Source organism: Corvus cornix, chromosome 2, assembly GCF_000738735.6.
Source record: "Corvus cornix cornix isolate S_Up_H32 chromosome 2, ASM73873v5, whole genome shotgun sequence".
Classification (NCBI taxonomy): domain Eukaryota; kingdom Metazoa; phylum Chordata; class Aves; order Passeriformes; family Corvidae; genus Corvus; species Corvus cornix.
The window spans coordinates 21,207,905-21,231,824 of record NC_046333.1 but is presented as its reverse complement, the minus strand read 5'-3'; the positions used below and the strand labels follow the sequence as shown (position 1 = coordinate 21,231,824).

The following is a 23,920-nucleotide window of genomic DNA, read 5'->3' as shown; positions in this document are numbered from 1 at the left end:
GGACACAATGCTCTCGATAATGACATAAACAGCAGAATTATTTTAATTGTGTATGTAATATTCTTTGGCAGGAATTAGAAGGTTTTTATTTATTTTGTTTTAAATTTATTAAATAATTTAATCCATTCTGGTGCCAGGATAGAACTGTTCATACAAGTAATTTTGTTCTGTATATAATTTTTTTACCCAAGTACCAGTTGACATCTCCATCCCTTTAGCAAACCCAGTATTACTCTAAGTCTCTCTTCTGAAAACTTTGCTGCCGTATAGCTGCTGGTTTCATTTGGTTTCTCTTCATTTACCCCTAGTTATTAAGCACATGATTCGAGCTAGAGTCATTTTTCCTGACTTCCTTTCCACCCTGATCCAAAAATAAGTACTTAAACTGTTAGGCCTTAAAAACTTTCAAGTTTTAATAGTGTTGCTTTTCAGGACTTATTATTTCCTAGGGTGGCTGATGTTTCTACTGTTTTTTGTTTGTTTGTTTTGTTTTTAACTTCAAAGACATTTCTGTATTTTGTTTCTGTTGTTACTTCCATGTTTTCCTTGAAATTTCATGTATTGAATTTGAGGCTCACAAGGACAGACTGTTCCAGCCTTTTATGCCATGTTGCTTCTGTATTTTTGCTCTTGAGTAGTGCTGGTCTTTCTGTATTTGCGTTACTCATAACACACCCAGTCCTCCCACCTTTCCCCGTATTTCCAAAAATATGGCTTTACTATACTTTGTTTGCCTCAGCTATGGGGCAATTCTCTCACATTCTTTTTGTGGAGTGACAGGTTCCACAGGTTCTTACAACTGTACTTGTTTATTTCGGGGGCTATCTTTTTTTGGTTTTATGTCTGGTTTTGCAGTGGGTTAAGTTTGACCTTTCATCTCCCCTCCAAACAGAGTATTTGCTTCCTAATCTTCTTGGCATGTTGTATGTGTCAACAGTTTCAGCTGGTGGATTGCACTGTGACAGTAGCCAATGAACAAAGGTACTACTGAGATCAAGGGTAACAGTCCTGTTTCGAGTTACCTGTTCTCACAAATTCCGTTTCTCTAATTAGACTGTCTCCAATGGTAAGCCGTCTTTTAAAGTGAAGAGGGCTCCGTGCAATGCCTCTCCTTCTCATCTTTCTTACAGCTAGTCACTTAATTTCAGGGTGTGCCCAAAGAACTTTCAGTTTGCTAGTGATGACAATAACACAATATCCATTTTTCATGCTTCTTTCACACAATATATCAAAATGTCGTCTTTAAAGAGTTGTTGCTGCTTTCGGTTATGTGTGTTTGGCCTTGCTGTGTTCCAGCAATGTGCCAGAACTTTGTGTAAAGACTTTGGGAAAGGATTGGTCTGGAAGAATGAAGACTGGGTATGGATAGCAGTGGACATCCATTGGGCATGGTTCCACTTCAGTTTGTTTATGCACATATGGCTTTTGTTTAGGAAAAAGAAACTAGAAGTTTGGCCATTTTTAAGTCTTTTGACCTTTTAAAGAGAATTCTTTAAAAAAAATGGAAAAGAATGGAGTTTGTGCTTACAGCATCACACAAGGGAGTCTCTGTTTACCAGTGTGAAAAGTAGATTTTTGCTGTACTAGATTCGGTACCAAGTTGACTTTATTTTTAGTAGTAATCTATTATTACAATTTTATCTAACATGTCAAAGCAATATTTATTTTGGGGTGCCAGTATAGCTGCTGGATATGATTTATGATTGCATCAGCTGCCCCTTTGTTTGTACTGCCACTGTCAGTACTGCTTCTCCTTTCTGTCTTCTCCAGCCCCGCAGGTCATTGTTTCTCTAGACTGCTCAGCGCAGGGAAAGTCTGCGCTGTGGATAGACATCAAGAGGCAGTGCAGAACTCCAGGTCTTTGTAATTCTCGTGCATATGAAAGTGTATGACCTGCTCCAAAAAGATCTGATAGTAATTTTCTTCCCTCTACATTTTTAATTAAACATTTCATTACCATTTTTTGGTAGCCTGTGCTGTATGTCTTATTACACATTCTTGCGTTAGCTCTGTTTTCTTGCTCAAGGGATACCCTGAGCTTTGAGGTGATTAATTATCTGTTTAAGCTGTCCTAGGCTGTTTTGAAGTTGTGGGATGGCTCCGGGGTGCCCCATGGCACTAGCTGGGACCAAGGTGCACACATGTTCTGGGTTCATGTGGCCTGCAGGCTGCCAGCTGAGTAGCTTTGCATCGTCATGGTCGAGAACAGGAACGAGAAGGCGGGTGAGAGTTGTGTAATCGGTTGGGGGTGGAGGATGCAGAAAAACTTACTTGTGAGTTCTCCCTCTCTTCCCCCTCTCTCTCTTCGCCCTTTCTTTTTAAAAACAGAGCTTATGATGAGATAAATTACAGTTTCTTCTAATATTAAAATCAGAATAAATAGCTAGAGGAAAAAGAACTATAGATTTCTTAGAAATCAGCTGTAGACATTTTTATATGTATCTCGACTAAGTGCAGCCAAAAGTACTTATGTTACCCCAGAAGTAACTTCTGCTATCCCCAGAAGTTTTTTGCTTTATTTTTCAGTTCTGCATTTTGTAAAATGGTTGTCATCCTCTAATATGGTTTGTATATTTTCCAAGAAGGCAATGTTCTTTCCAAAGGTTTTGAGCTGGAATTCCATGGGACACTGTCCTAAAACTCATACAGCAGTGCCACAGAAATCCAAAACCAGAAAATAAAGCCATCCAGTTTTGTAGTTGCTCTCACAAAATAGTTGCTTTAAGACAAACTGTGGGAACAAGTTCTGACAGCCAGGGACAGGATGGAGACTATAGAGTGTGTTATTTTTGAGCAAAGGTAAGGCTCTACTCATTTCACATCAGTTGACCTGAAACAAAAAGTCTTCTTAAAACAGCAATATCAGTAGAACTGGTAGCTCTCTGTGCTGGAGTCAATGGAATAAGCTCCCTGTTTAAGAATAGAGGTGTAAAGACTCAAGTATGGAGCTGGAGATAATTTATAGAGAAATAGTGAACTTGCTGTTGTTAGGGGCAGATTCCTATGTATTTATTATGCTGTAACACCTACAGTGCCACTTGTGGACCAGATCCCTGCTGTCTGGTGCTGCTCCGGCTTCAGAAAGCGGAGCAGTGATGTCTGTTTGAAGGACTTTCTGTGAGAACAAGAAACTTGAGCTTTTAAGGCTTCTGTTACTAAAATGGATCTTGCCAGCTTTTACCATGTGTGGAAAGTGGGATGATGCTTTAAATCAAGCTGACAGTATGACTACAACTTTGAAAGATTGCCTTATGTATGGCCTGCTGCTGATCTTGCTCAGATATTGAGAGCAAAAGTGTTATACAATTCCTCCTCCTTTGTATGAGTGCCAGAGAGCAGGGATAAGATGCGCTACATTTTTATGCAGAAAGTAAAGTAGAATTTTGTATGCCCAAATGAGGAGCTTGGTTTGAGATGTTCCATAAAGTCTTGGAAGTTTACATGTCAAGAGGAACCTCATATCAAAAGATCCTGTTGCAAAACTGGTTTGTTTCTTCTTCCTGCTTAAATCCTACAGGTTAAGTTCTGTAACTGTGCTGGATTACTTTCAGGACAGCTGCCATGCTGCTACCCTGGGCTATCTGTTGGGATCCTGGTGGTGTGTGGTGTATCCTGTGTGCTTTCCATGTTGCCTAGGGAACTATAACTTCCCAAAGAACTGAAAAAATTTATAGCAGCCAGCGGACGAAAGCTGGAACAGCATCCAGGAGTGTAGGAGGAAACAGAGTGGTCAGGGTGATGGTGATCTGGCTGCACCAACAGCAGTCAGTTTCTTTTCAAAGATGTCTTAGGAAAAGCGATAAGAAAACCTTGTATGTTTGGTCTAGTTTAGGCTTCTTTTCCACAATTGGCATTTGCTGTTTCAAGTAGGCCCAGGACTGGAATAGCAGGATTATTGCAACAAAATTAAATTGTACCAATGGAATTATGTGGTATTCTCAATGACTATTTAGTCTCTGCTCTGGCTTGAACGTGCACTTCTCTTGTCTTCATCACCCTGAACATGCATTAGTCATTTGAAGGCTATGGAAACACTAATAAAATGTAAGCCACTCCCTCCCTTTATTTGCGTATTTGACTAGTACAGGAAATAAAGAGTTCTTTTGTTTTTACAAAGGAAATAAACAGTGGAAAAGCTCTTTGTCTCTTTGTAGTCTGACATATGAAGTCTGAGTTCCTTGAATACCCCAAGTGTCACTGTTCACTTTATTACTCAACATTGTAGTTATGGGATGAAAATGCAGAATAACAGCGGTGACCCCTCACCCCCAGGACTTCAAAGCTGTTCTTTTCCACAAGCCTGTTCTAGTATCCTAAGGCTCTTCATCTTTCTCCCATAAGGTGCTTTAATTACCTTAATGTTCCTCCTCTCCTGGCTCCTGCTTAAGCAGAGACAGGAGTAATGTCTGCAAGGCAGAAAGGAAGCACGCTCTGCATCCCAGAGTGCTCCTGGCTCAAGCTGGCCTGAGGAGTCTTAAACTGGGTTAGTGTTGCTTTGCCAGGCCCGGATATCAGTGCAAAGTAGGGTAAGCAGCTCGGAGTGGTGTTTGTGTCCATGATCCTGAGAAAAATGGGTGTTCTGGCTTTACTTTTACAGCTTCAAGAACCCAAGAGTGGTCCTTGATACTGGTATTCCCTTCAGTCTTGCTGCCCAGGTAGTGTGGTGTAATCCCTGTGGTGTAGTTTGCTCTGTCTGTTGGTCTCCGTGGCAGCTGTTTGTTTTCCTGTATATGTGATCTAGTTTAGAGGGTTGTGTTGCCTGGAAGACTCATTCTGGGGTTTGGTATTTGGGGAGATAGGTTTCACATGAGTATGTTTTGTTGTATAACCTTTGTTGTCTTTGACTGGATGGTTGTGAAAAACCCTACAGGTGGTGTGCATTGTTTGAAATTCCCATAAGAATTTTTAAATTTCCATTTTAACTCTCTTGTGTGTTGTGAGTTTTGTTTTACATTTTTCTCCCCTAGTGTTTAAGGGGAGAGGGTCTGCAGCAATACTTGAATCTCATGACCAGTTGTGATCAGACAGCAGGTGGCTATGCTTATTTGTGTTTGTAGTGAGTGGATATTTATACTGCAAGCAGATTATTGTGACCAATAATCTCATCAGCTGGGAGAAACTAACCTTGCAGTAACCTGTGGCTGGATTTACTGTCATCACAGCTTCTAACTTGTACTGCTAGCTCAGCCCCCTCTTAAATGCTTTACTATATTTTTACATGCAAATACATTTGTAATTCGAGATGGTTTTTCTAAACGTGATGTAAACCAGTTTATAGTTAACTGCTCTGCAGTTACTTAAAGTAAGTCTTTCCCATATTTTTTCTCATTCCCTGAGTAAGAGACAAATATAATAGTACTGAATTCCAGTAGATTAGGGGAGCTTTGCCACAGTCAGCAATACAGGCTGAATGAGCTCAGGAATCATGAGCCTGGGACATAGGTTAGGCCAAACTTTTGTTCTTTTCCCCTGCATTTGCAGTGAAAGCCTTATCCAGAGCACACACTGCCTATGATTATGCTTATCAGTTGTGTTCTTTATTTCCTTCCTCATTGTGTCCTCCAAATTTGTTACAGTAATGGCTCCATGGACACTAGAAAGAAGAGGAGGACTAAAGTCAGAGAACTGCTATTCCTGTAGTAGTTACTGGTGGGCCCCTGGCAGTGGTCTGGAGGCTCAAGGTGGTGTACTTTTCCTCAGCTGTATGCCATTAGGCAGGAAATACTTGGCCATTTTCACTGATGTGGGCTGCTTGGCTCTTCTGCACAGGAAGATTTCCAAGGAAGCTAGTCAAGGACTTTCCAGTCTCTCTCCTGTTCCTTATTAGTTGACTCATAAAAAAATCTCTCTCTGGTGAAATAGCTGCAGTGGAAATGCAGTAGTGTGAGAGAGCATGATGGTGAACCTAGCTGGTTTATACTAGCATGGAGCTCTGCTGTGAAAGTAGCTCAGGCATAACAAATTACATTTTGCCAGGGTGCTATAAAACAGGAACTGTCAAGAGGAGGGCAATAATTGCCTGTGAGCGTGGCAATTATTGAGCATGAGGACTCTGTCAGCCTGATGTGGTCAAAGACTGACCTTAGTAACTGTGCTGTTAGGAAATTTAGAAAGCCTGTGTGCCTTAGAGTGCAGGCAAGGGAGCTGGGGAGGACAGCAATGTGTTCTGACCAAATCACTTCCTCAGCATCTCTGTCTTCAAGGCATAAAACCTGGCAGAACTGAGCACAGAGAAGCAGCTCACTGTGATGTGTGTGTAACCCTCCTGTTGTAAATGCAGTGTGCTTCGAGGGCTGCACATAAGCGTCTACCTTTTACCCCTAATGCACTTACTGAGTGTGTGGTGGGGATTGCTGAGCTTTCATCAAGTAATGTAGGAAGAGGAGCTTGGAGCATTACTGATCTCCTCTGAAGGGTTCTCCTTTTCCTGTGGCAGAATCTTGTGCAATCACTTAAGAGTAAGCTCTTCAGTCAAGACTGGCCATAATCCAAGTTCACCTACTCTGTTGTGTGAAGGAAGTGCTCAGAAGCTCCCATCACACATCATCTATACTTCCTTACTTTCCCAATCTTCATCCAAATAAGACAGCAATTGATGAAATAGTTGGTCTGTTCTTCAGACCTGGCTTTTCCACCCAGATGTCTCAACAGTGCTGTGGGTATTTACTTCTTTATAGGACAAGTGCTATTGTTTTTATGACTTAATTTAAAAATGAAAAATTGAGAAAGAAAAGTTTTGCACAGAAGTCCATTTGAAATCTTTGGAGTGTGTGTGTGGAGAGCACACATAACTGGTGTTAACGTGGCATAACTCTCTGGTCTCTCTGTACTGACTTACTGTTAATGAATGTGCTTCTCCTTTCAAAACAATAGGTTTGCTGCTGGCTTTTGAAGCAAAGACTTAAGCTTCTTGCTTCAGTGTGTCTGGGATCAGTCCACTGGGATGTTGAAATAAGGTTCTCAGATACTAGATACTCCTGCTCTGAGCTACTGTATGTGCAGCTAGGTTTGTCTGGTGACTCTGACTTCCTCAGCCTTCCATACTTGTTATTTTTAGCATTTCCTTTTCCAGGTGCTTAGATGTTTTACATGTTTTCTTTTCGGTTTTTAGGTTTGGAAGGCATTTTGAATCCCCTCTTTTGTGGCAGAGCATTATCATGATCATTACAATGTTACTGATGCTGAAACTCTGCACTGAAGTTCGTGTGTCCAACGAGCTGAATGTGAAACGCCGCTCTTTTGCAGGTCAGTGATGGGAAATGGCTTTTGCAGGATAAATATTTTTGAAAGTATGGTGTGCTGTACTTAGTACAAAAGTTCTGTCTTAATTGCAATCCAGTCTCCCCACTGTAGCACTTTCTGAAAGTTTTTTTTTTTGAAACTGCTTGTTTTCCAGATAAAAATGTACAGCTGAAATTTTATTTCTAACAGGTCTTGATTCAGTCTAGAAATTGGAGTTTTCTGTAATATTTCATACTACATTCTGAGTATAGAGCTGGTTGTTATGCTGTTGTGTTAGCCTGGATTTTTTTGAGGATCTTGGCTGGAATAAGAAGTTATTTTCTTCAGCTGTTCTTTCTACCAAGTTCTTAGTTATGATCATACACTATTATCTAAATGTTGCAATTGCAAACATTTGCTTTTGTAGATAATAATTTTCTACTTACCTGAGTTACTGACTGTCAAAAAAACCAGGTTCTTCTTATCATAGTTGCAAAACTATCTCTTTTTATGTACCATTTCCTTTGGCTTTAGTGTGGGATTAGTTGGGATTTATGGGAATTTTCCCATAATTTTTATTTTGGTTAATTTTGTTAATTTTTAGGCATTGATAATTTCAGTTGGGCCAGACTGTTACTCTCTATTGAATAAAATGTTCAGTCTTTGTGCAAAGTCCTTGCTATTTTCCCTGCAGATAAGAAATGTGAAAGGGGTAGGTTTTTGTTTCTCTGTGTTGACTTTGACTTACAACATTCTATGTAACAGCTTATTACCAACAAGAACAGAATTAACACTGTCAACTTTCTGTCGGTTATTTTGTCATTAAGGGTGTATAATTTATTCTCTCCATCTGTTCTCTTCCACACTCCGTAATAATTAAGGGTCTGATCCAATTCCAGATATCCACAGCTGCCATTAGAAGGCAGCAGCTCCTGCCTCTGCAGTAGGGTAGTTTATCTAATAGCTAAGGAAGCTGCTTCCATTCCTGCTCATTGTGGAGTGCAGTGTGAAACTATTCAGGTAAATGAATTCATGTGGAAGAGGAGCTGCGCTCCATCTTCCAAACACAAGCTGCTGTGTTCACAGGGGTTGTCAGTCTGGCAGGATGAATGACTTAAAAGCTATTTTCAGCCAGATTTAGCAGCAGTTAAAATCCAGGAAGCATTTGGGAGGGGTATGTATGCTTTCCTCCTCCTCTGCTGTTTGTGCAAACATTTTGTGGAGTGACAGAGAGGTTTCTCTGTTTGCTCTCTCTGAGAGGAAGTTGTTCTTGTGTACATTTACGTACAGGCTCCTTCAGTAACCTTTGGACAAGAAAAGCAGGCTCTTCAGTTTAGTATATGGTACTTTCAGCAACTCTCCCTGAAAGACATACAGTCTCCTAAGGGGTAATCAGTCCTTCCCTTGGCAGGTGATAGAAACTCCTTAAGGTTGCATTGTGTAATTTGATCTTTTTTCCTAAAACTCAGTTTGTCATATGGAATTTGCTAGAGAGATTTTTACCTACTTGTGGTCTTTAATTATTTGTTTTCATCGAAAGGCTTGCATCCTCCCACAAACACTAAGAATAGTTGGAATATTTTTCTTACATGGGATTGATGTTTAGTAAGGACAACTGTATGATGGCTCAGAATAAACATACAGATGCATACAAAGCTCCTTTCAAGCTGGATGGAATGATAGGTTTCAAGCACAATACCAGTAGGAGTGAGAACTGTGTTTCTAATCATACACCTAATCTTATCTCTAAAGTTTTATGGTGATCTAGGCAAGCTGATTATTCTGTGTACTTACTTTCTTTCCTTGTAGCTTGCTGAGGCAGTGAAGGGCTAGGTTTGAAGTCACTGTTTTTTGTTAACCTTGCAGAGTCCTGAGGGAAGGCACACCATTTCTGTATGATAATATAGTTTATTATTTCTCACATGGCTGGTCTTAATTAAATTTTTTTTTTCTTTTCTGTCCTCCCTTTGAATGTTTCTGCAAAATAATCCAAAATATTTTAGAAAGAACTGGATATTTCAGTGGAAGGGAGTTTGCTGTTTTCTTATATTATTGTTAAATGTGGTATTTCTTCCAAGTGGCATAAGTATATGTTTACCAGTGTGTTTTCAGTTATGTGGGAGTTGCTTTTTTTTTTTTTTTCCCCCCTCACAAATTAGGTCCCTTAAGTAATAACTAGTTCAGAAGGAATCTGCTTCCTATCTTGAAGCATTAAGAAGCAGTCTCTTCAAATCCTGACAAACTTGTTCTGTATTCTTTAGCTTGTTTGGTGGTGTTACTGGCTTAAAATACCCAAAATATCAACAACTATTCAGAACATAAAAAACCATTCAGTCAATTTGCTTGTACTTTGATAGGTAACTGTCAAAGTAGGGTAACTATCATAGCATGAAAAATGCAGTCTCCCTAGACTTTCTAGTAATGATTGGGGTTTTTTTTTAAGACTCTATGTAGAGAACTTTAAAAGATGATGTGAGTTTTCTTAAATTTTTTCCCTTCTCACAGTTACTTCTCAATTATGGGATTTTGCTCCCTGCTCTCTTTTACTATTGCAAAATGAAATTAAGTTGAAAGTAGTGGAACCCATCTTGTGCTGTTCCTGCCTTCTCTGATTTTTTGTTTTGGATACATAAACTTTATCCTTCAGTACATACTGATTGAAAACAGAGCAAGTCCTCTTCATATATCCAATGGTTACTTTTTCTCTATTACTTTTTTTTTTTAAACTTGGACTGTGTAGCATGTTTTTAACAATTCAGATTGGGAAAAGCCAGCACCCAAAACAGGCAAAATATGAAAACAACAAATATCCCCAATTTCATTTTAAAACCTCCTGTGATAGGATAGTTCTGTCCCCTGCATATGAATGCTCTGAAAGCTACATGAAAGAGTCTTCAGGTGAAATCAGCAGGCATGAACAACAGCTTCTCATCTTTTATCCTGTATTTAACCTCACTGCATCTTAACTGCTCTAATGCAGATCTCCTGGTACCATTGTTGTGGTAACAATAGCTTTCCTTATTTGTTCCCAAGTTTTAAAGTTGTATCTGTGCAGCCATATGTATGTGGTGTTGTTGGCTCAGTACAGAAGAGGACGCCAGGGCTCTTGTTAACTTTGTTGTTGTTTTTGTTGAAAGTATTGTAGTATTTTGGGGCATGATGGAGCTACCATGCTGAAGAGTTGAATATTGAAATGCAAGTTGTGCATGTGCTATGTCTTCACTCGAGAGCCTAGAGGTGGCTGAAGCAAGGTAGCCACAGATACAGACAGCTGAAAACATCTGGTTGCTTTTGGGAATGTTGGTGGGCCAGAGCAGCCTCTTCATGTTCTTGGAGAGACAGACACATTATGAAGAATCTTCTTTTTCTTTCCCCAAATCAGCCTCCCACCTCTCTCCAGCAAAGACTCAGTTCTAGTTACGCCTAAGACATTGTGACAAATTTTGAGCCTCCTGAATGTATGAACTATACTGAAAACCAGTGGAGAACATTTGTTAAAAAGAGGCTCTTGGACATCTCTCCTTACTTGTGCAGCCCAGGCTCCACAAGTAGAACATGGACTCCTGTGTTTTTACATGAAGATGATTTCCTCTTGTCATTCATCCAGTTTTGCTGGTTGACTTAATCTGCTTTATAACTTGTATCTTACTATAGCACTCTGATCCTTTGAAGCGCTTTGGTTTTGGCACTGGAAAACACTCTTGTGTAATACATGGTTTTCGACTGGCAGAGGAAGGTTAGAGTGAAAAAAGTTTAGCATGCAGCATGGTTGCAGATGAGGTCTGTTCTCCCCTTCTTGATGTTGGGCTTTGTGACAGCATTTTTGAACAGCATTTTCTACTGGAGGCAAGGCAACTTACTGTCTCAGCTGTTTATGCATACATATCTACAGACCTGGTGTTGCTGAGGTAACAGCTTGTTTTCTCTGATCATGAAAAGGTAGAGCTTATGTAGTCTAAAGTAAGAATCAAGCAGTCTGTTTCATTGGTTTTTTAAGCCTTTATTTCCCCCTCATAGGTACACTACTGTTGTGTTGTGCACTGAGACTGTTCTAGAACTTCCTATTGCTCAATCCTATCTTAACATCATGGGGTGGGAGCCTTATAGAAAGCATGGGGACTAAAATTTCTGGCATGTTTTGGTCTGGATATTATTTTTTAGTGAATAAAATGTACTAACTGACTAAATGATAACTCAAATAACCACTGTTGCATTTAATCATAAAAGTCTGTCTTTCCTTTCTTTTTTATTTCCCTTCAACTCTTTTTTTATGTAGCTGCAGATAGTAAGGATGAAGAAATCAAAGCACCTCCCAAGAGATCCTATCTGGGTATGTACTGTACAAACCCATTCTGCATGAAGCTGTCCTCTTAACTACGTATTTCATGATTTGCTACTTTTTGTGATCATTTGATTGCATGATCATTTCTATAGAGAATGTTTGCATTACCTTTTCTTGACATACTAAAACCTGGTGTCTGGTTTTTTTTTTTTTTAAATTTTTCATCTGCCCACTTTTAACTTTCATAGAGGAAAAGATGCTTTCAGCTCTACTTCAGAAACCAGTTCCTTGAAGGCAGTTGAATTGACCACATTATGTGTCTCAAGGATATCTTCCTTTCTCCTTCCCCAAGCTGGACAAACAACATACTACATGATACAGAGATCAACTCTTCAGACTCAGTTGTCCTCTTTCAGCACTAATACTGGAGGAAGGTATGAAAGATACTTCTGTATCTTTCAGCAGTGTTCAGAATGCTAGATAAGAAATTTCACACAACGCTTGATATTCAAGTGCCTGCATCCTTGCAAATATTCCTCTCTTTTTCACTATAGAGCAGCCTCACAATTGTTATTTGGGAATTAGTAATGCCCAAGGTGAGAGCTTCCAATCTTCAGTTTCAGAGTTGGAATCTATGTTGTTTAATTTTCCTAAGAAATAGGAAATACTGGGTGCAAACCATCCTCACAGTGTTTTTTCTACTCTTAATAGTTTGGAATGGCAATTTTAGTCAAGTAATTGTAATTTTGTTTAGATTAGTTGGGGTATTGCATCAAAGAAGTTATGCTGACACACAAGTTCCCCAAAGTCAACTTTTCGACTGGTTTTAACTGAACTGATTCAGAATCTCCCACTGATACCAATTGTGCTCTGTTGTAGTTATTGAGGGATCAAGTGGAAATATCCAGGGCACAGAAGAACATTACTACAGCAAAAGGAGAGTCTCTGTATTTCTCAACACGCAGTTAATTAAACTGGAGTTAGCTCTGAGAAACACTGCCCAAGAGTGGTATTAACCTGAGTGCTTTCTTGAAGCCATAAGACCATCCCTGTTTAAGTTAAATAAGGCTGTCTTTTAATGATTCATCTTCTGGATCTCCCCTTTCAGGTTTAGGGGCAAAATCCATGCATTGGGTGATTTATATTTTTTTTGTCTGATACCAGTATTTTTGCAAAGCACCTTTTCCTTTTGTATTCTCAAACCCTTATTTTTTCTGGATTTGGTATCAAACTAATTTTTTTTCCTGTTTGTCTTTAACTCCAGTTTGTGTGGTCATTCTCACAGGCTTGCAACACTAACCATTGGAATGTAATGTTTCAGCAGTTGTGTCTTTCTTGTGCCTGCATTCCTGTTGTCTTTTACTAGTTTTCAGCAATGCTTTATTTACAGTGTCAGAGCTAGAAAGAGTTGTCTGCTTCAAGTGGTTAAAATTAAACAGAAATAAGTAACTTAATGTGACCTTTTACTTATTTCAGTCAAGTTTTTTTATTGTCTTTTTGGTTAAAAAGTCATTTGTTGGTAGTTCGATAGCTTAAAAAGATGTAGAATAAAGCACCACACATCTTAATCCAGCTGATCTAAGTCTGAAACATTTGGTTAATAGGTATTACTTGACATTTGTTTTGGAATTGCTTAGCAAAATGGGATGAATTGAAGTATCACTAAGGAGCAAGACAGCCTTACACTACTGCTCAGAAGTTTGAAGACTGGGTGGGGAAATTTCAAATGTGATGGTTCTCACTCCTGTAAAGAAATTAGAAATGTTTTGAGCTGTTTGTGCATAATGTATGCACAGAAGTATGTGCTGGTGGTTTAAAGAGTGGGGCGGACAGTGCTTTATGTCACAGCATATGTCATATTCAGTTTACAGAGGGCTTAACTGAGCTGTGCCCTGCAGTGCAGTGTTTTGCTATAGCTCTGGGGAAGCTCACTTAGAGATTAGCTGAGGGGAATATTTGCCATACTTTCATCTGCTAGTGCATTCTCATTATGTTCTTTAATGAGTTTGAATTAAACTTCTGTTCAAGAAAAAGGAATTGGTATTTAAATTTCCTTTGAATATTTCAGTGGTGTAAAAACTGTTTTTCAATATATTCTTAGCTTTCAGAAATTATTATATTACTCTTTTTCTGGTCATGTAGTAAATTATGTTTGTAATTGAAGATGATCTATGAAAGCTGTTTTGTTATAGAACTGTTGAACAGTTAATCTGAAAATGTACTGGGTTACCAATGAATTTTAGGTGAACTTGTTAGATAAATATCGAGGCATTTCTTGGTGCCTCTCTTTGAATAGGAACTGAACTCCTGCTGAGCTCCCTGAGATTGCTTTTAGGTTTGTTTTATTGTCAGTAGTTCAAGAAACCACTTAATGCCACTATTTTTCCACATGTCTGAAAAAGCCTTTATCTCTGTCACATGACTCTGAAAAGTGACTTTGCAGCATCAGTACTGAGAGAGAGTTGAGGGTGTGGAGGAAGGTTGCTGCAGTTCAAGTGACCTAAAAAATTTACAGTATGGTTGGCCCCAGGGTGTAGGGTTTTCTGATTCCATACAGAAATAAAATTATTTCCCTTGTTTTTCTTGGCAAAGGGAAGATTAGAAAGAAGTAGTTCCAGTTCTGAAGGATTAATGCTTTATTTCCTTTGTTTTCTAATGCAGGTATCTAGTTCTACCTAGTGCCTGCTAGCATGGCAACTGCTGAGGCTGAGCAAGCTGCAGTTGGGTGAAATTTGGGTTTTTGATTGTTTCTTGTTTCATGATGAGATGTTTTAGAACAAATGTAAATAAGTGTATTAATCTGTTTTGCTAAAATACAAATGCCATAGATATATTTTGAGCCCTGTGAGTGTTGGAGACTGCTGGGGTAACAAAATCACTAAAGAAGTAACCAAACACTGCCATTGCTCCAAAGAGCCTGTGTTGTTTGAAGTTGATCAGAGTGGTTTCAGTGGTGTGGCAGGTGAGTGTCAAAGTGGATGGGACTTGTTGGTTTGTTTTTTTTTTTTCCTTCTAAGTAGACAGTTAAACATTTTGAAAGACATTTCTGGGATTTCCTTCCCTCTCTGAAGATGGTTTTAAAACTTGCTGTATTACTGAATCCTGAACCTTGGTTTTAACTCAACAAAATCTCATCAGATAACATTAAATTTTAAAACAGGAGTAATAAAAACTGGTGGCAATGAAACAACAAAAACTTAGATTCACCAAATATCTGTTGCAAAATATTTTAAACTACGCTTTTAAGGGGGGAAAAAATGTAAAATGTGTTGTGTAGTTGACGTCGCATGCTCATATCTGCATAATAGTGAGGAGAAAATAGTAATGTGAATTTAGCAGGTGCAGGCATCTGCTGAGTGCTTTCCACTGGTGGTGTGACAGCCTGGTGAATAACTCACACTTCCAGCTCTCCTTTGTCCGTGCTCTTTAGTTCACTCAGGGCATCAGCTGCCACGTGTTGTTCAACAACACCACCGCAGTGTTAACATATTCTAGAACAGCACTACTACATTACATGTGCCATGAAGGATGTAGACTTTATTTAATCAGCTCTCTGGTGTCTTCTGTTCAGAGTGTTTGGTCTGTTTGGGTTCAGCAGGGCATCCTGCACAGCTTGCAGGCGAGCACTATGCTTTTCCAGGGGTGCTCTGTAAGTAACATTCACAGTGTGCTTCTCTGTCCAGCCCCGACACCCTGAGCAGAGCTGGGGGCACAGCAGAGGCACAGCTTTCCTTGCTGATTGCACGTGGGTTTCATTGAAAGTGCGTGACTTCTGCACTGAGCTGCGCAGTAGTTGAATTCCCTGTACAGCTGGAACAGCAAGAGCAGAGTTGTTGCTGGGCTGTCACCACCTCTGTGCACAACTGAACACAGAAGTGCTCTTGGAAGCATTTTGATCCCTTCTCCCCAGGATTATATGAATCCTTGTTAGACTAATTCCAGACTGCTTTTTTTAGTATTTTGGGGAGGGGATCCCCAAATAATCCCTCTGGGAGAGAGGATTGTAATGGCATGTCTGTGAGAAAATAGGATGCCAAAAGGATATGTATTTTTTTTGTTTTGCTTTGTTTAGTTTTGTGGTTTGTTTGTTGTTGTGTTTGGGTTTTTTTATTTTTTATTAACGGAGTTCTATTTGTTGAAGAATTCAGGTCTACTTTGCCTGAGAAAATAGCACCTGTCTGCACTGACACTTCAGTTGTAGTTCTGTGTATGGTGGGAACACTTATTTCCCCTTGTCTTTCTCTGCATCACTTTTTAGACCTTTCAGGAGACAAAAGAGAGTAAGAAATGGAGATTATAAGGATGTAGGGGCATTTTAAATTTGTTTTAATAAATACTTAAGTGGTAAACATTGGTGTCTTTTTTAATACCTAGTTTTGGTTTCTTTTTAGTTGATGTTGCAAATGAGACCAACACAAGTCTGGAAAATAATTTGTCTTTACAGATATGGGTCTGTGCTGGAGGTTTAAGTTACTTACTATTCAAGCGTTTCAGAATAATTCAGTCCAAATAGAACACTATTGATTTTTTTTTTTTTTAAAGCAGCTTAGAAGTTGTTTGCATACTGAACAGATAACCTTTTTTTTTTCTTTTAGCTACAGACACAGAGAGAGGGAATAGTTTCATTTAAAAAGTTGTTCTTTTATTTTCATGGGGAATTCATCCTGAACTCATTGCAAGATCAACATTAAAATAATTTCCTTTCAGAAAACATGAGAAAAATGGGTTTGGATCAGTCATTTTTCTGGGACCAGTTTTATGTTTCCCAGTAGATACTCTTCTTCAGGCTTTGAAGTTCCATTCAGCATAAATCTTTCTTCATGCCCTCAGGCTAATGGGCCTCCAAAAAAAAGTACAGTGGCCTTTTCTCTCCTGTTGAAAATGTTGTAAGTGGTTCAGTAGGAGGGCATACCTTTTGGCAGGCTTATCTGGTATTATTCAGAAGGTATAAAAGGGAAGGATAAGTTTAAATTCTGTATTCCAGAGAGGCCTTTTCCTTTCAGAAAAGACAGCTGGTATGGGAGAAACCCAAAGAATGATTGTTGAGGCCTCTGAGCAGCTATGATCCTTGCCTCTGGCAGTTTGCAGTTTCCTTAAGGTGAGAGATCCAGAAATACACACACACCCCCTCTGCATCGGAGGTGGTGGCATGAGGCCAATCTGTTTCCTGCATGCCTGTGTGCTGTGAAAGCACATTCCTGACCACAGTGGTCAGGAAATGCTTTTCTTTTATTCTCCCCCATTTCCCTATGCTGGAGGCAACGGGGCCGTGTGGCTCTCTGGAGGGCGGAGCAAGGGGAGAGGGAGAGTTGCAGTAAATCCACAGACTTACAGATGAAGTGGTGAGGGATCCAGGTGGACAAGTCACTCTTGGAATGCATGGCATGTAGCAGGTTTAGGCCTGAGAGACAGGTGGTGGCTTGCATGAGAGTAAGGGTGGCCACCTTTAGAATATGTGGGGGTATTTCTTTTCATGGGTGCATGGATGAACTGGGCATTAGAAGTGGAGGAGACTGACACTGCCTGCACAACTGATGCGGAAAGTATGAGGCAATAGGTTCCAAGTCTTCAGTTGATCTCAGATGTGTTGTTTCATTCATGTACTGCAGATTTAACATCAGTAGTTGTAGTTAAGCCTTAGGGTATATTCCTGGGTTGTGGGCTCACCCTGGCAGGCAGCTCAGCCCAGCACAGCCACACACTCATTCCCCTGCAGTGGGTGGGAGGGGATAATCAGAAGTGTGAAAGTGAGAAAACTCCTGGGTTGAAGTAAAGATACTTTAATAGGTGAAGCAAGAGCTGTGCATACAGGCAGAGCAAAATAAGAATTTAATTGTCTGCTTCCCATCGGCAGGCAATGTTCAGACATTTCCAGGGAAGTAGGAATTCATCATGGGAAGACAAACTCCATAATTTCAGACATTCCTGCTTCCTCTTCCTGAGCATGCTGCTTATACTTTCTGTGATCCCTTGATTAATGTGTGAGCCAGCACAGGCAGGCTCTGCTGTGATTTGATTGTCTCCAGAGCAGGGCAGGAATCTCAGGCATGTTTGATAGGGTGCCTCCTATCACAGGCCTATGTTAGCTAAACACGGATACTTGAGTTGCCTCTTGGAGAAATGTGATGAAATGTGGTTTCTATTAAAAAAAAATGCAGCGTTTTTTCGGAGTCCAAGAAATGCCAACGACTCCTGTCTTAAATCTGCTTTCTGGTTTATTAGTCTATGAGATCTGTGGAGCACCTGTTACTTCATGCTAGAATGTGGGTTCTTCTTCCCAAGTTGAAGTCGTATGTTCTTAGTCAGCGTGCTTCATAGTGGATTCTTACTGGGTCTGCCAGTTGTCTGAATATGGAATGACATGTCTGCCAGGTAATGGCTTTTTTGGCTGCTGACCTGCTGTTTTCTTTATGTAGGTAGCATAACTCAGAGGAGAGGGGTCTTTTTTGGGTGGTAACACTTTATGATTTTTTCCAGAATTTGGGTTAGCACAATGACGGTTGAACAGGTTCCTACTGATTTCGGGCTTTGTTTTGGAACTTAGATATTTTACATTCATTTAAGATGAAGCTAGAATTGGTAGGCAGAGTCGTAATGTCCTTTAACAGACAACTTGGGGAAAAAATGTTTTCAGCTTTGCAAGTTTTTGTGCAGGTCTGAAATAGAAGCAGTGAACTTCAAGCTCCATTCAGTTTGCAAGGTGCTTTTCTCCAAGTTTAACTTGTTTATCAGTTAGAACAGTTAAGCAAGTATAGTTGCCACCTGTCACGTCATTGTTGCTTGTGGGATGGAGAATGGAATGAACACCCACCATGGAATGTGGATGGGTGAGTTACATTTCCGGTTATATTTTTAGCAGGCAATGAAGCCAGCAGTTCTAGAGTCTGTAATTTTTGATAACCATTGATGAATTTTAGTTTCCAGACTTCTTGCTTGGCAACTTGACAAAAAATTTTCATCTTTGGGGCTTCACTCAGAGATCAGAGTTAAGGCAGAGGGCACCTTTGACAATAAAAACCCTATCTGGCGAGTAATGTTTCCTCTCCTTAGTTTGTATGTGGGAGTTGGTGACTAGTGGTTCTTTCATATTAGCAACACGTTTTGCACCAGCACAGTTGATACACTAAATGAAGTATTTTGCATTCAGTGATAAATGCAGTGGCATTCCTGTGCTTTGAGAGCTGTATTGTGAAAAGTACTCTTTCAAAACACTTGAGAAGTTGGAACTGCCACCTGCCACTTCTTTTGGTTATTAAACTGAATCTTCTGAAACCTTAAGGATTGAAGGGGTTATTCTGATCTCATGTAATGTGGACAATAATATTTTGCTTATATTTTATTGTAGTGCATACAGTAGCTTGTAGTCAAACTGGTTCTTCATCACAGTTTAAAAACTTACCCATTCTTACTCAGCAAGGTTCAAAGTACCACTTGGTAAAGTGAAATGTCCTCAGTTTTTAAATTTTTAACAGGTTACCATTGAACAGAGTGGACTAAATGTCCTGCAGAAGGCTTTTGCAATCTAAACTATTGTAGGATTGTAAATAAAACATTTGTAATTTCCTCTGTCAACCATACTAGCTTTGTAATGTTTTGTATAACATATTAATTCATTTGGCTTCTGTCACTGGTGGTAATCAAACAATATACATCTTCTCTATCCCTAAAACAGGGAGTTGAGAAGGTGTTACCTGTGTTTACTTGTTATCAGGGCAGGGAACCTGGAGGACAGTGTTCTGTTTCTGCTGCTGCCGCATTTTAAAATTATTATTTAGCTCCTTTTAAGTTTTCAGCTTACAGGCAGTAGGGAAATAGCCAACCACAGACTTGTAAAATCTTTTCTGAGTTAGAATCGTTTCAGTAAGATGTTACTTGGTGGTAGAGCATTATGTTTGGGCCTAAGCCTTTTGACCTCTTCTTTGCACCAGCCTTGCTGCTGCTTTTGAATGGCTTTGACACAAAAATGGGGGTAGGCTGTTGTTTTATGAACTTTTAATGCAGTTTACAGTGCTTGTGTTTATAGTTTAACAGGATCTGCCAGACTAAGTGGAGCATGTGAAGGACCTTTGCCTGTTCCGAAAGCCTTACCTGGTGCAAGGAGAAAGGGGATGGACAGGCAGGCACGGGTTAGGTGGAGTGAGGGAGGCATGTGCAGTGTCAGGGCCTTTCCTTTGCCATGCAGCATGAGGAGCACACTGCAGTGGTTGGGAGAGCTGGAAAGAAGCAGTGCAGCTGTTGTTCTCCCAGCCTGTCTTTATGGAAAAAAAAAAAAAAAGTGAGCAGGGAAAAGAAAAAAGTCTTTATCTGCTACCAAGAAATTTCAGTGTTACCTGAAGTTGAGGGAAAACTGTTCTTTTAGTCTGGGGAGAAGAGAGGTGGTGAAGGTTGCTCCCCAGCCTGGCGTGAGCAGCAGAAGCTTCACAGGAGGCAAGGCTCAGCACTGTGTTTCTGGAGTGTGCTGCTCAGGGTGCCCGCTCCGGCTGCTGGTACCCCTGGCCCAGCCATCTGGCAGGCCTGTCATCCAGCTGTGTGTACTCTGGTGGGAAGAAGAGACTTGAAACAGGGACTGTTGGAAGAGCTGTGTGGCGGCAGAAATATTATTTATGGCATAAGAACCATGCTCAGTTGGTGGTGTGGTGGGGAGATAAACCTGTGAATAAAATGTGGATTTTGCTTGTGCCTCATGCAATTCATACGGAGGAAGGAGAGTTCCTAGCAACATCTAGCCACATGAGGGTGCTCTTGGGTTTCCAAAACTTGTCTGCTGAGCCACTCAACTGGAACCTCGGAGAGGAGGTTGAGCTCGCTTCCAGGGCTGTGGAAATAGTGAATAAATAGAGATATTGCAAAAATCTTTTCCTTCTCGGTGGGAGCCAGAATAATTAGGTGCTTTAATAACATCAACGATTAAACATCTAAATGTTCAAACAGAGCTGGTTTGTCTGCTCACCCTGCACATCAGGGAGCAGTGAAGCTGCTGCTTTAGTTTGGTAGAGTTTGGTTTGCAGTTGCCTACTTCTGGAGCTTGTTACATGTTGTTGTATACTTGGTCACGTCTAGATCTGAGTGGTGAGCATCATTCTTTAAATTTGGCTTGGAAGGGACTTCTGAAGTTATTTGGTCCAGTTCCCTGCTTGAAACAGGTCCAGTTAGATGAGGTTGCTCAGGGCCTTTTCTGGGTGAGTTGTGAGTATCTACCTCCTTCCAGGTCGTTGTAGAGCGTGATAAGACTAAGACCTCTTCTGAGCCACCTTTTCTCCAGGCTAAACACTCCCAGCTCCCTCAGCTGCTCCTCATCAGACTTACGTTCCAGGCACTTCCCAGCTCCATTGGTGGACACGCTCCAGCCCCTCAATGTCTTTGTTGTAGTGAGGGGCCCAGAACTGGACACAGGATTTGAGGTGTGGCCTCAGCAGTGCCAAGTACAGGGTCAAACACTGCCCTGCTCCTGCTGGCCACACTATTGCTGATACAGGCCAGGATGCCATTGGCTTTCTTGGCTACCTGGGCACACACACTGGCTGATGTTCAGCCACTGCCAACCAGCACCCCCGTGTCCTTTCCACCGGCCAGCTTTCCAGCCACTCTACCCCAGCCTTTAGCTCTGCATGGGGTCATTGTGACTAAAGGCACTTGGCTTTGCTGACCCTCATACAGCTGGCCTTAGCCTATTGATCCAGCCTGTCCAGATCCCTCTGCAGAGCTTTCCTACCCTCCAGCACATCAACACTCCCACCCAGCTTGATGTCATCTATGGACTTGCTGAGAGTGCACTCCAGTAGGTAACTCCAGTAGGCCAGTGTCTTTCTTGTACTTGAAAGCCCTGAACACATTACTCCAGATCATGTGTCTTGTGGGCATTGAGTAGAGAGGAGTAAACACATCCATCCTTCTTCTTGCTGCACATTTGCTCAACTGTACAGCTGGAAAGTGATTGATTGCCTTTACTATGGGTGTACACTCTTGACTCATGCTCAAATTGCCTGCCAGGCTACCCTCTAGTATTCTGTTCTCTAGTGAGTCAGCCCTGTGCACTGGTACTATGGTGTGTGGTTACTCCTTCCCAGCTGTGCAGTAACCCTGAACTTCATGGTATTCTTGTCAGCCCATATCTTCAGACTAACATCCCTTTGAGTAGCAGGGCTGTCCTCAGTTCATAGAATCATACAATTCTGGGTTGGAATACCATCCTGGGTTGGAAGGGATCCACAAGGATCTTTGAAGTCCAGCTACTGGCCCTGTAGAGGACAGCCCCAAGAATCACACTGTGACCCTGATGGTGTTATCCGAACACTTCTTGTACTCTGTCAGGCTTTATGCTTGTGACCACTTTTCAGGGGACCCTGTTCAAGTGCCCAACGACCCTTTGGGTGAGGAACCTTTTCCTAATATCCAACTTAAACTTCCCCTGATACAACTTCATGCAATTTCCTCAGGTCCTGACACTGGTCAGCAGAAAGAAGAGATCAGCACCTGCCCTTCTGCTTCCCATTGTGATGAAGTTGTTTATTGCTCACTCTCCCTAATTTGGTATTTATGAACTCACCATCATCCAGGTTGTTAATGAAAGATATTAAAGAGCGTTGGCCCTCGTATTAATCACTGTGCACTGCCTTTTAACTGGTCATAAATTGTATGTTTTTCCTTTGAGAGGAGAAATTCTGTGAGTGTGATGATCCGCCAATTTTCTGCCTTTTTTGTTGTTCATTTACCAATCAGTAATTCGTTAATAAAGATATTACAGGAGACTGTCAGCAGCCTTAAAGGCTGTGTTAAAGGCACTGTAAACAACACCCACTGCTCTCTTCTTACTCTTAATAGTATAAATTCATAGAATGTTAAGGGATTGGAATGGTCCTCAACGACCATCTAGTCCCAATTCCCCCTCCTTAGGTGGAATATGTCCCACTAGACTGGGTTGCTCAAGGCCTTATCCAACCCGGCCTTGAACACTTGCCCGGGTTGGGGCATTCACAGTCTCCCTGGGCAACCTGTTCCAGTGTCTCACCCCTCTCACAGTAAAAAATTTCTTCCTAATTCCTAACCTAAATCTCCCCTCTTTCAATTTGTACCCATTACTCCTTGTCCTATGCCTACAGCTGCTGAAGAGTCCCTCTCCAGTTCCTGGTAGGCTCCCTTCAGATACTGGAAGGTTGCCGTCTCATGGGTCAGGTTGGTCAGTTGCAGTTTGCGCTTGGGAAAGCCATGCAGGTTGTCCTCGTCACCTTCTTATCCTTTCTGTGTTTTGAAGTGACTTCCATGGGGACTTCTTGCATAACCATCCCAGGGATGAGGTTATCCTGACTGGCCTGTAGTTCCCTGGCCTCCTCCTTGCCAATAGGTGTGATATTTTTAGCTTTCCTTCCCTCTGTCCCCAGTAATAAAAAATCTCTCCCAATACCGTGATCTTTCAGAGATGATGGACTAACCTTGCAAAGACATCAGCCTGCACTGTCATCACCCCCACATGCATCCTATCTGTGTCACATGCATCCTGTCTGTGTCACATGCATAAATTTAGGTACTCCCAAACTCCTGCTTTCCTGTTCCTAGGTACTGCTTCACTGCCTCAGCTTTGCTAGCAGGGCTGAGGAGCTGTAGGGGGCAGACTTCACCAGTGAAAGCACATTAAAGCATTATTAATTCAGGAAGGCAAGAGGTGAGTTTAGAGCCATGCTGACGATTAGTTATCTGGCTTTCATGGTGATGTCCTGCTTTGCTGCCTGCCAGCTCTCTTTCAATTTCTGTAAGCAAAAAGGTGAGAAGAGAAATGATGATTTTCTAGATGATGGCCAAGTTGCCAGTTCCGTGCAAAAGATACAAGTGAAGAAATATTTAAAGTGTGACTCAACTCCCCACAGAGTTAAGAATAAACTTTCAGGCTGAGGGGGTTTTAATTGTTAGTACAGATACGTTGATAGCTTGCTTTTTTAGTTTCCTAAGTGGCTTGTAGCACTGGCTGGCTTGGTGTGTGCTTAAAGAAGCACTGTTGCCCAGTGCTGCCTGTTCAGACATAATGGATTGTCTAGACAGCTTGCTAGGGAGGAAACTTCTGGTTGCAGCACATTTTTACGATCTTTTTATAGGTTCTGGAACATCCAGATTTTGTAGATTTCATGAATCTTTAAAGAACCTTGTCTATGCATTTAGGTAAGTGGTATGGAATCAACAGTTCAACACATGAGCACGTCATCAGAGACAACATCTGCCAGTGTTCTCTCCTGTACAGGAGATGGGGCATATCTTGCACTCAACTTTCTGCTGCTGACTTTCTAACATGTACTCCGTAGGAAAGGCAGATGTTGTCACTCTGGAAAGCTGTTCATTTGATATGTTAGGGCCTTGGGGACACTATTTACTCAGGAATTTTGCTTCTGTTGGAAATGAGCCTGCTGAGATAACCATACCCACTGCTGT

At 41.0% G+C, this 23,920-nt stretch overlaps 1 protein-coding gene across 2 annotated transcripts in view; it reads left to right on the top strand.

The window, feature by feature from the left end:
• SLC66A2 (solute carrier family 66 member 2) overlaps positions 1-23,920 on the top strand; it is a 66,003-nt gene that overhangs the window by 2,772 nt on the left and 39,311 nt on the right. Inside the window, exons 3-4 of one of the 2 annotated variants that reach the window (XM_039549046.1) lie at positions 7,112-7,245; positions 11,498-11,551. In XM_039549046.1, the coding sequence (XP_039404980.1) occupies positions 7,112-7,245; positions 11,498-11,551 (188 nt within the window). The remainder of the gene's footprint in view (positions 1-7,111; positions 7,246-11,497; positions 11,552-23,920) is intronic. The other variant, XM_039549047.1, reaches the window with a different exon arrangement.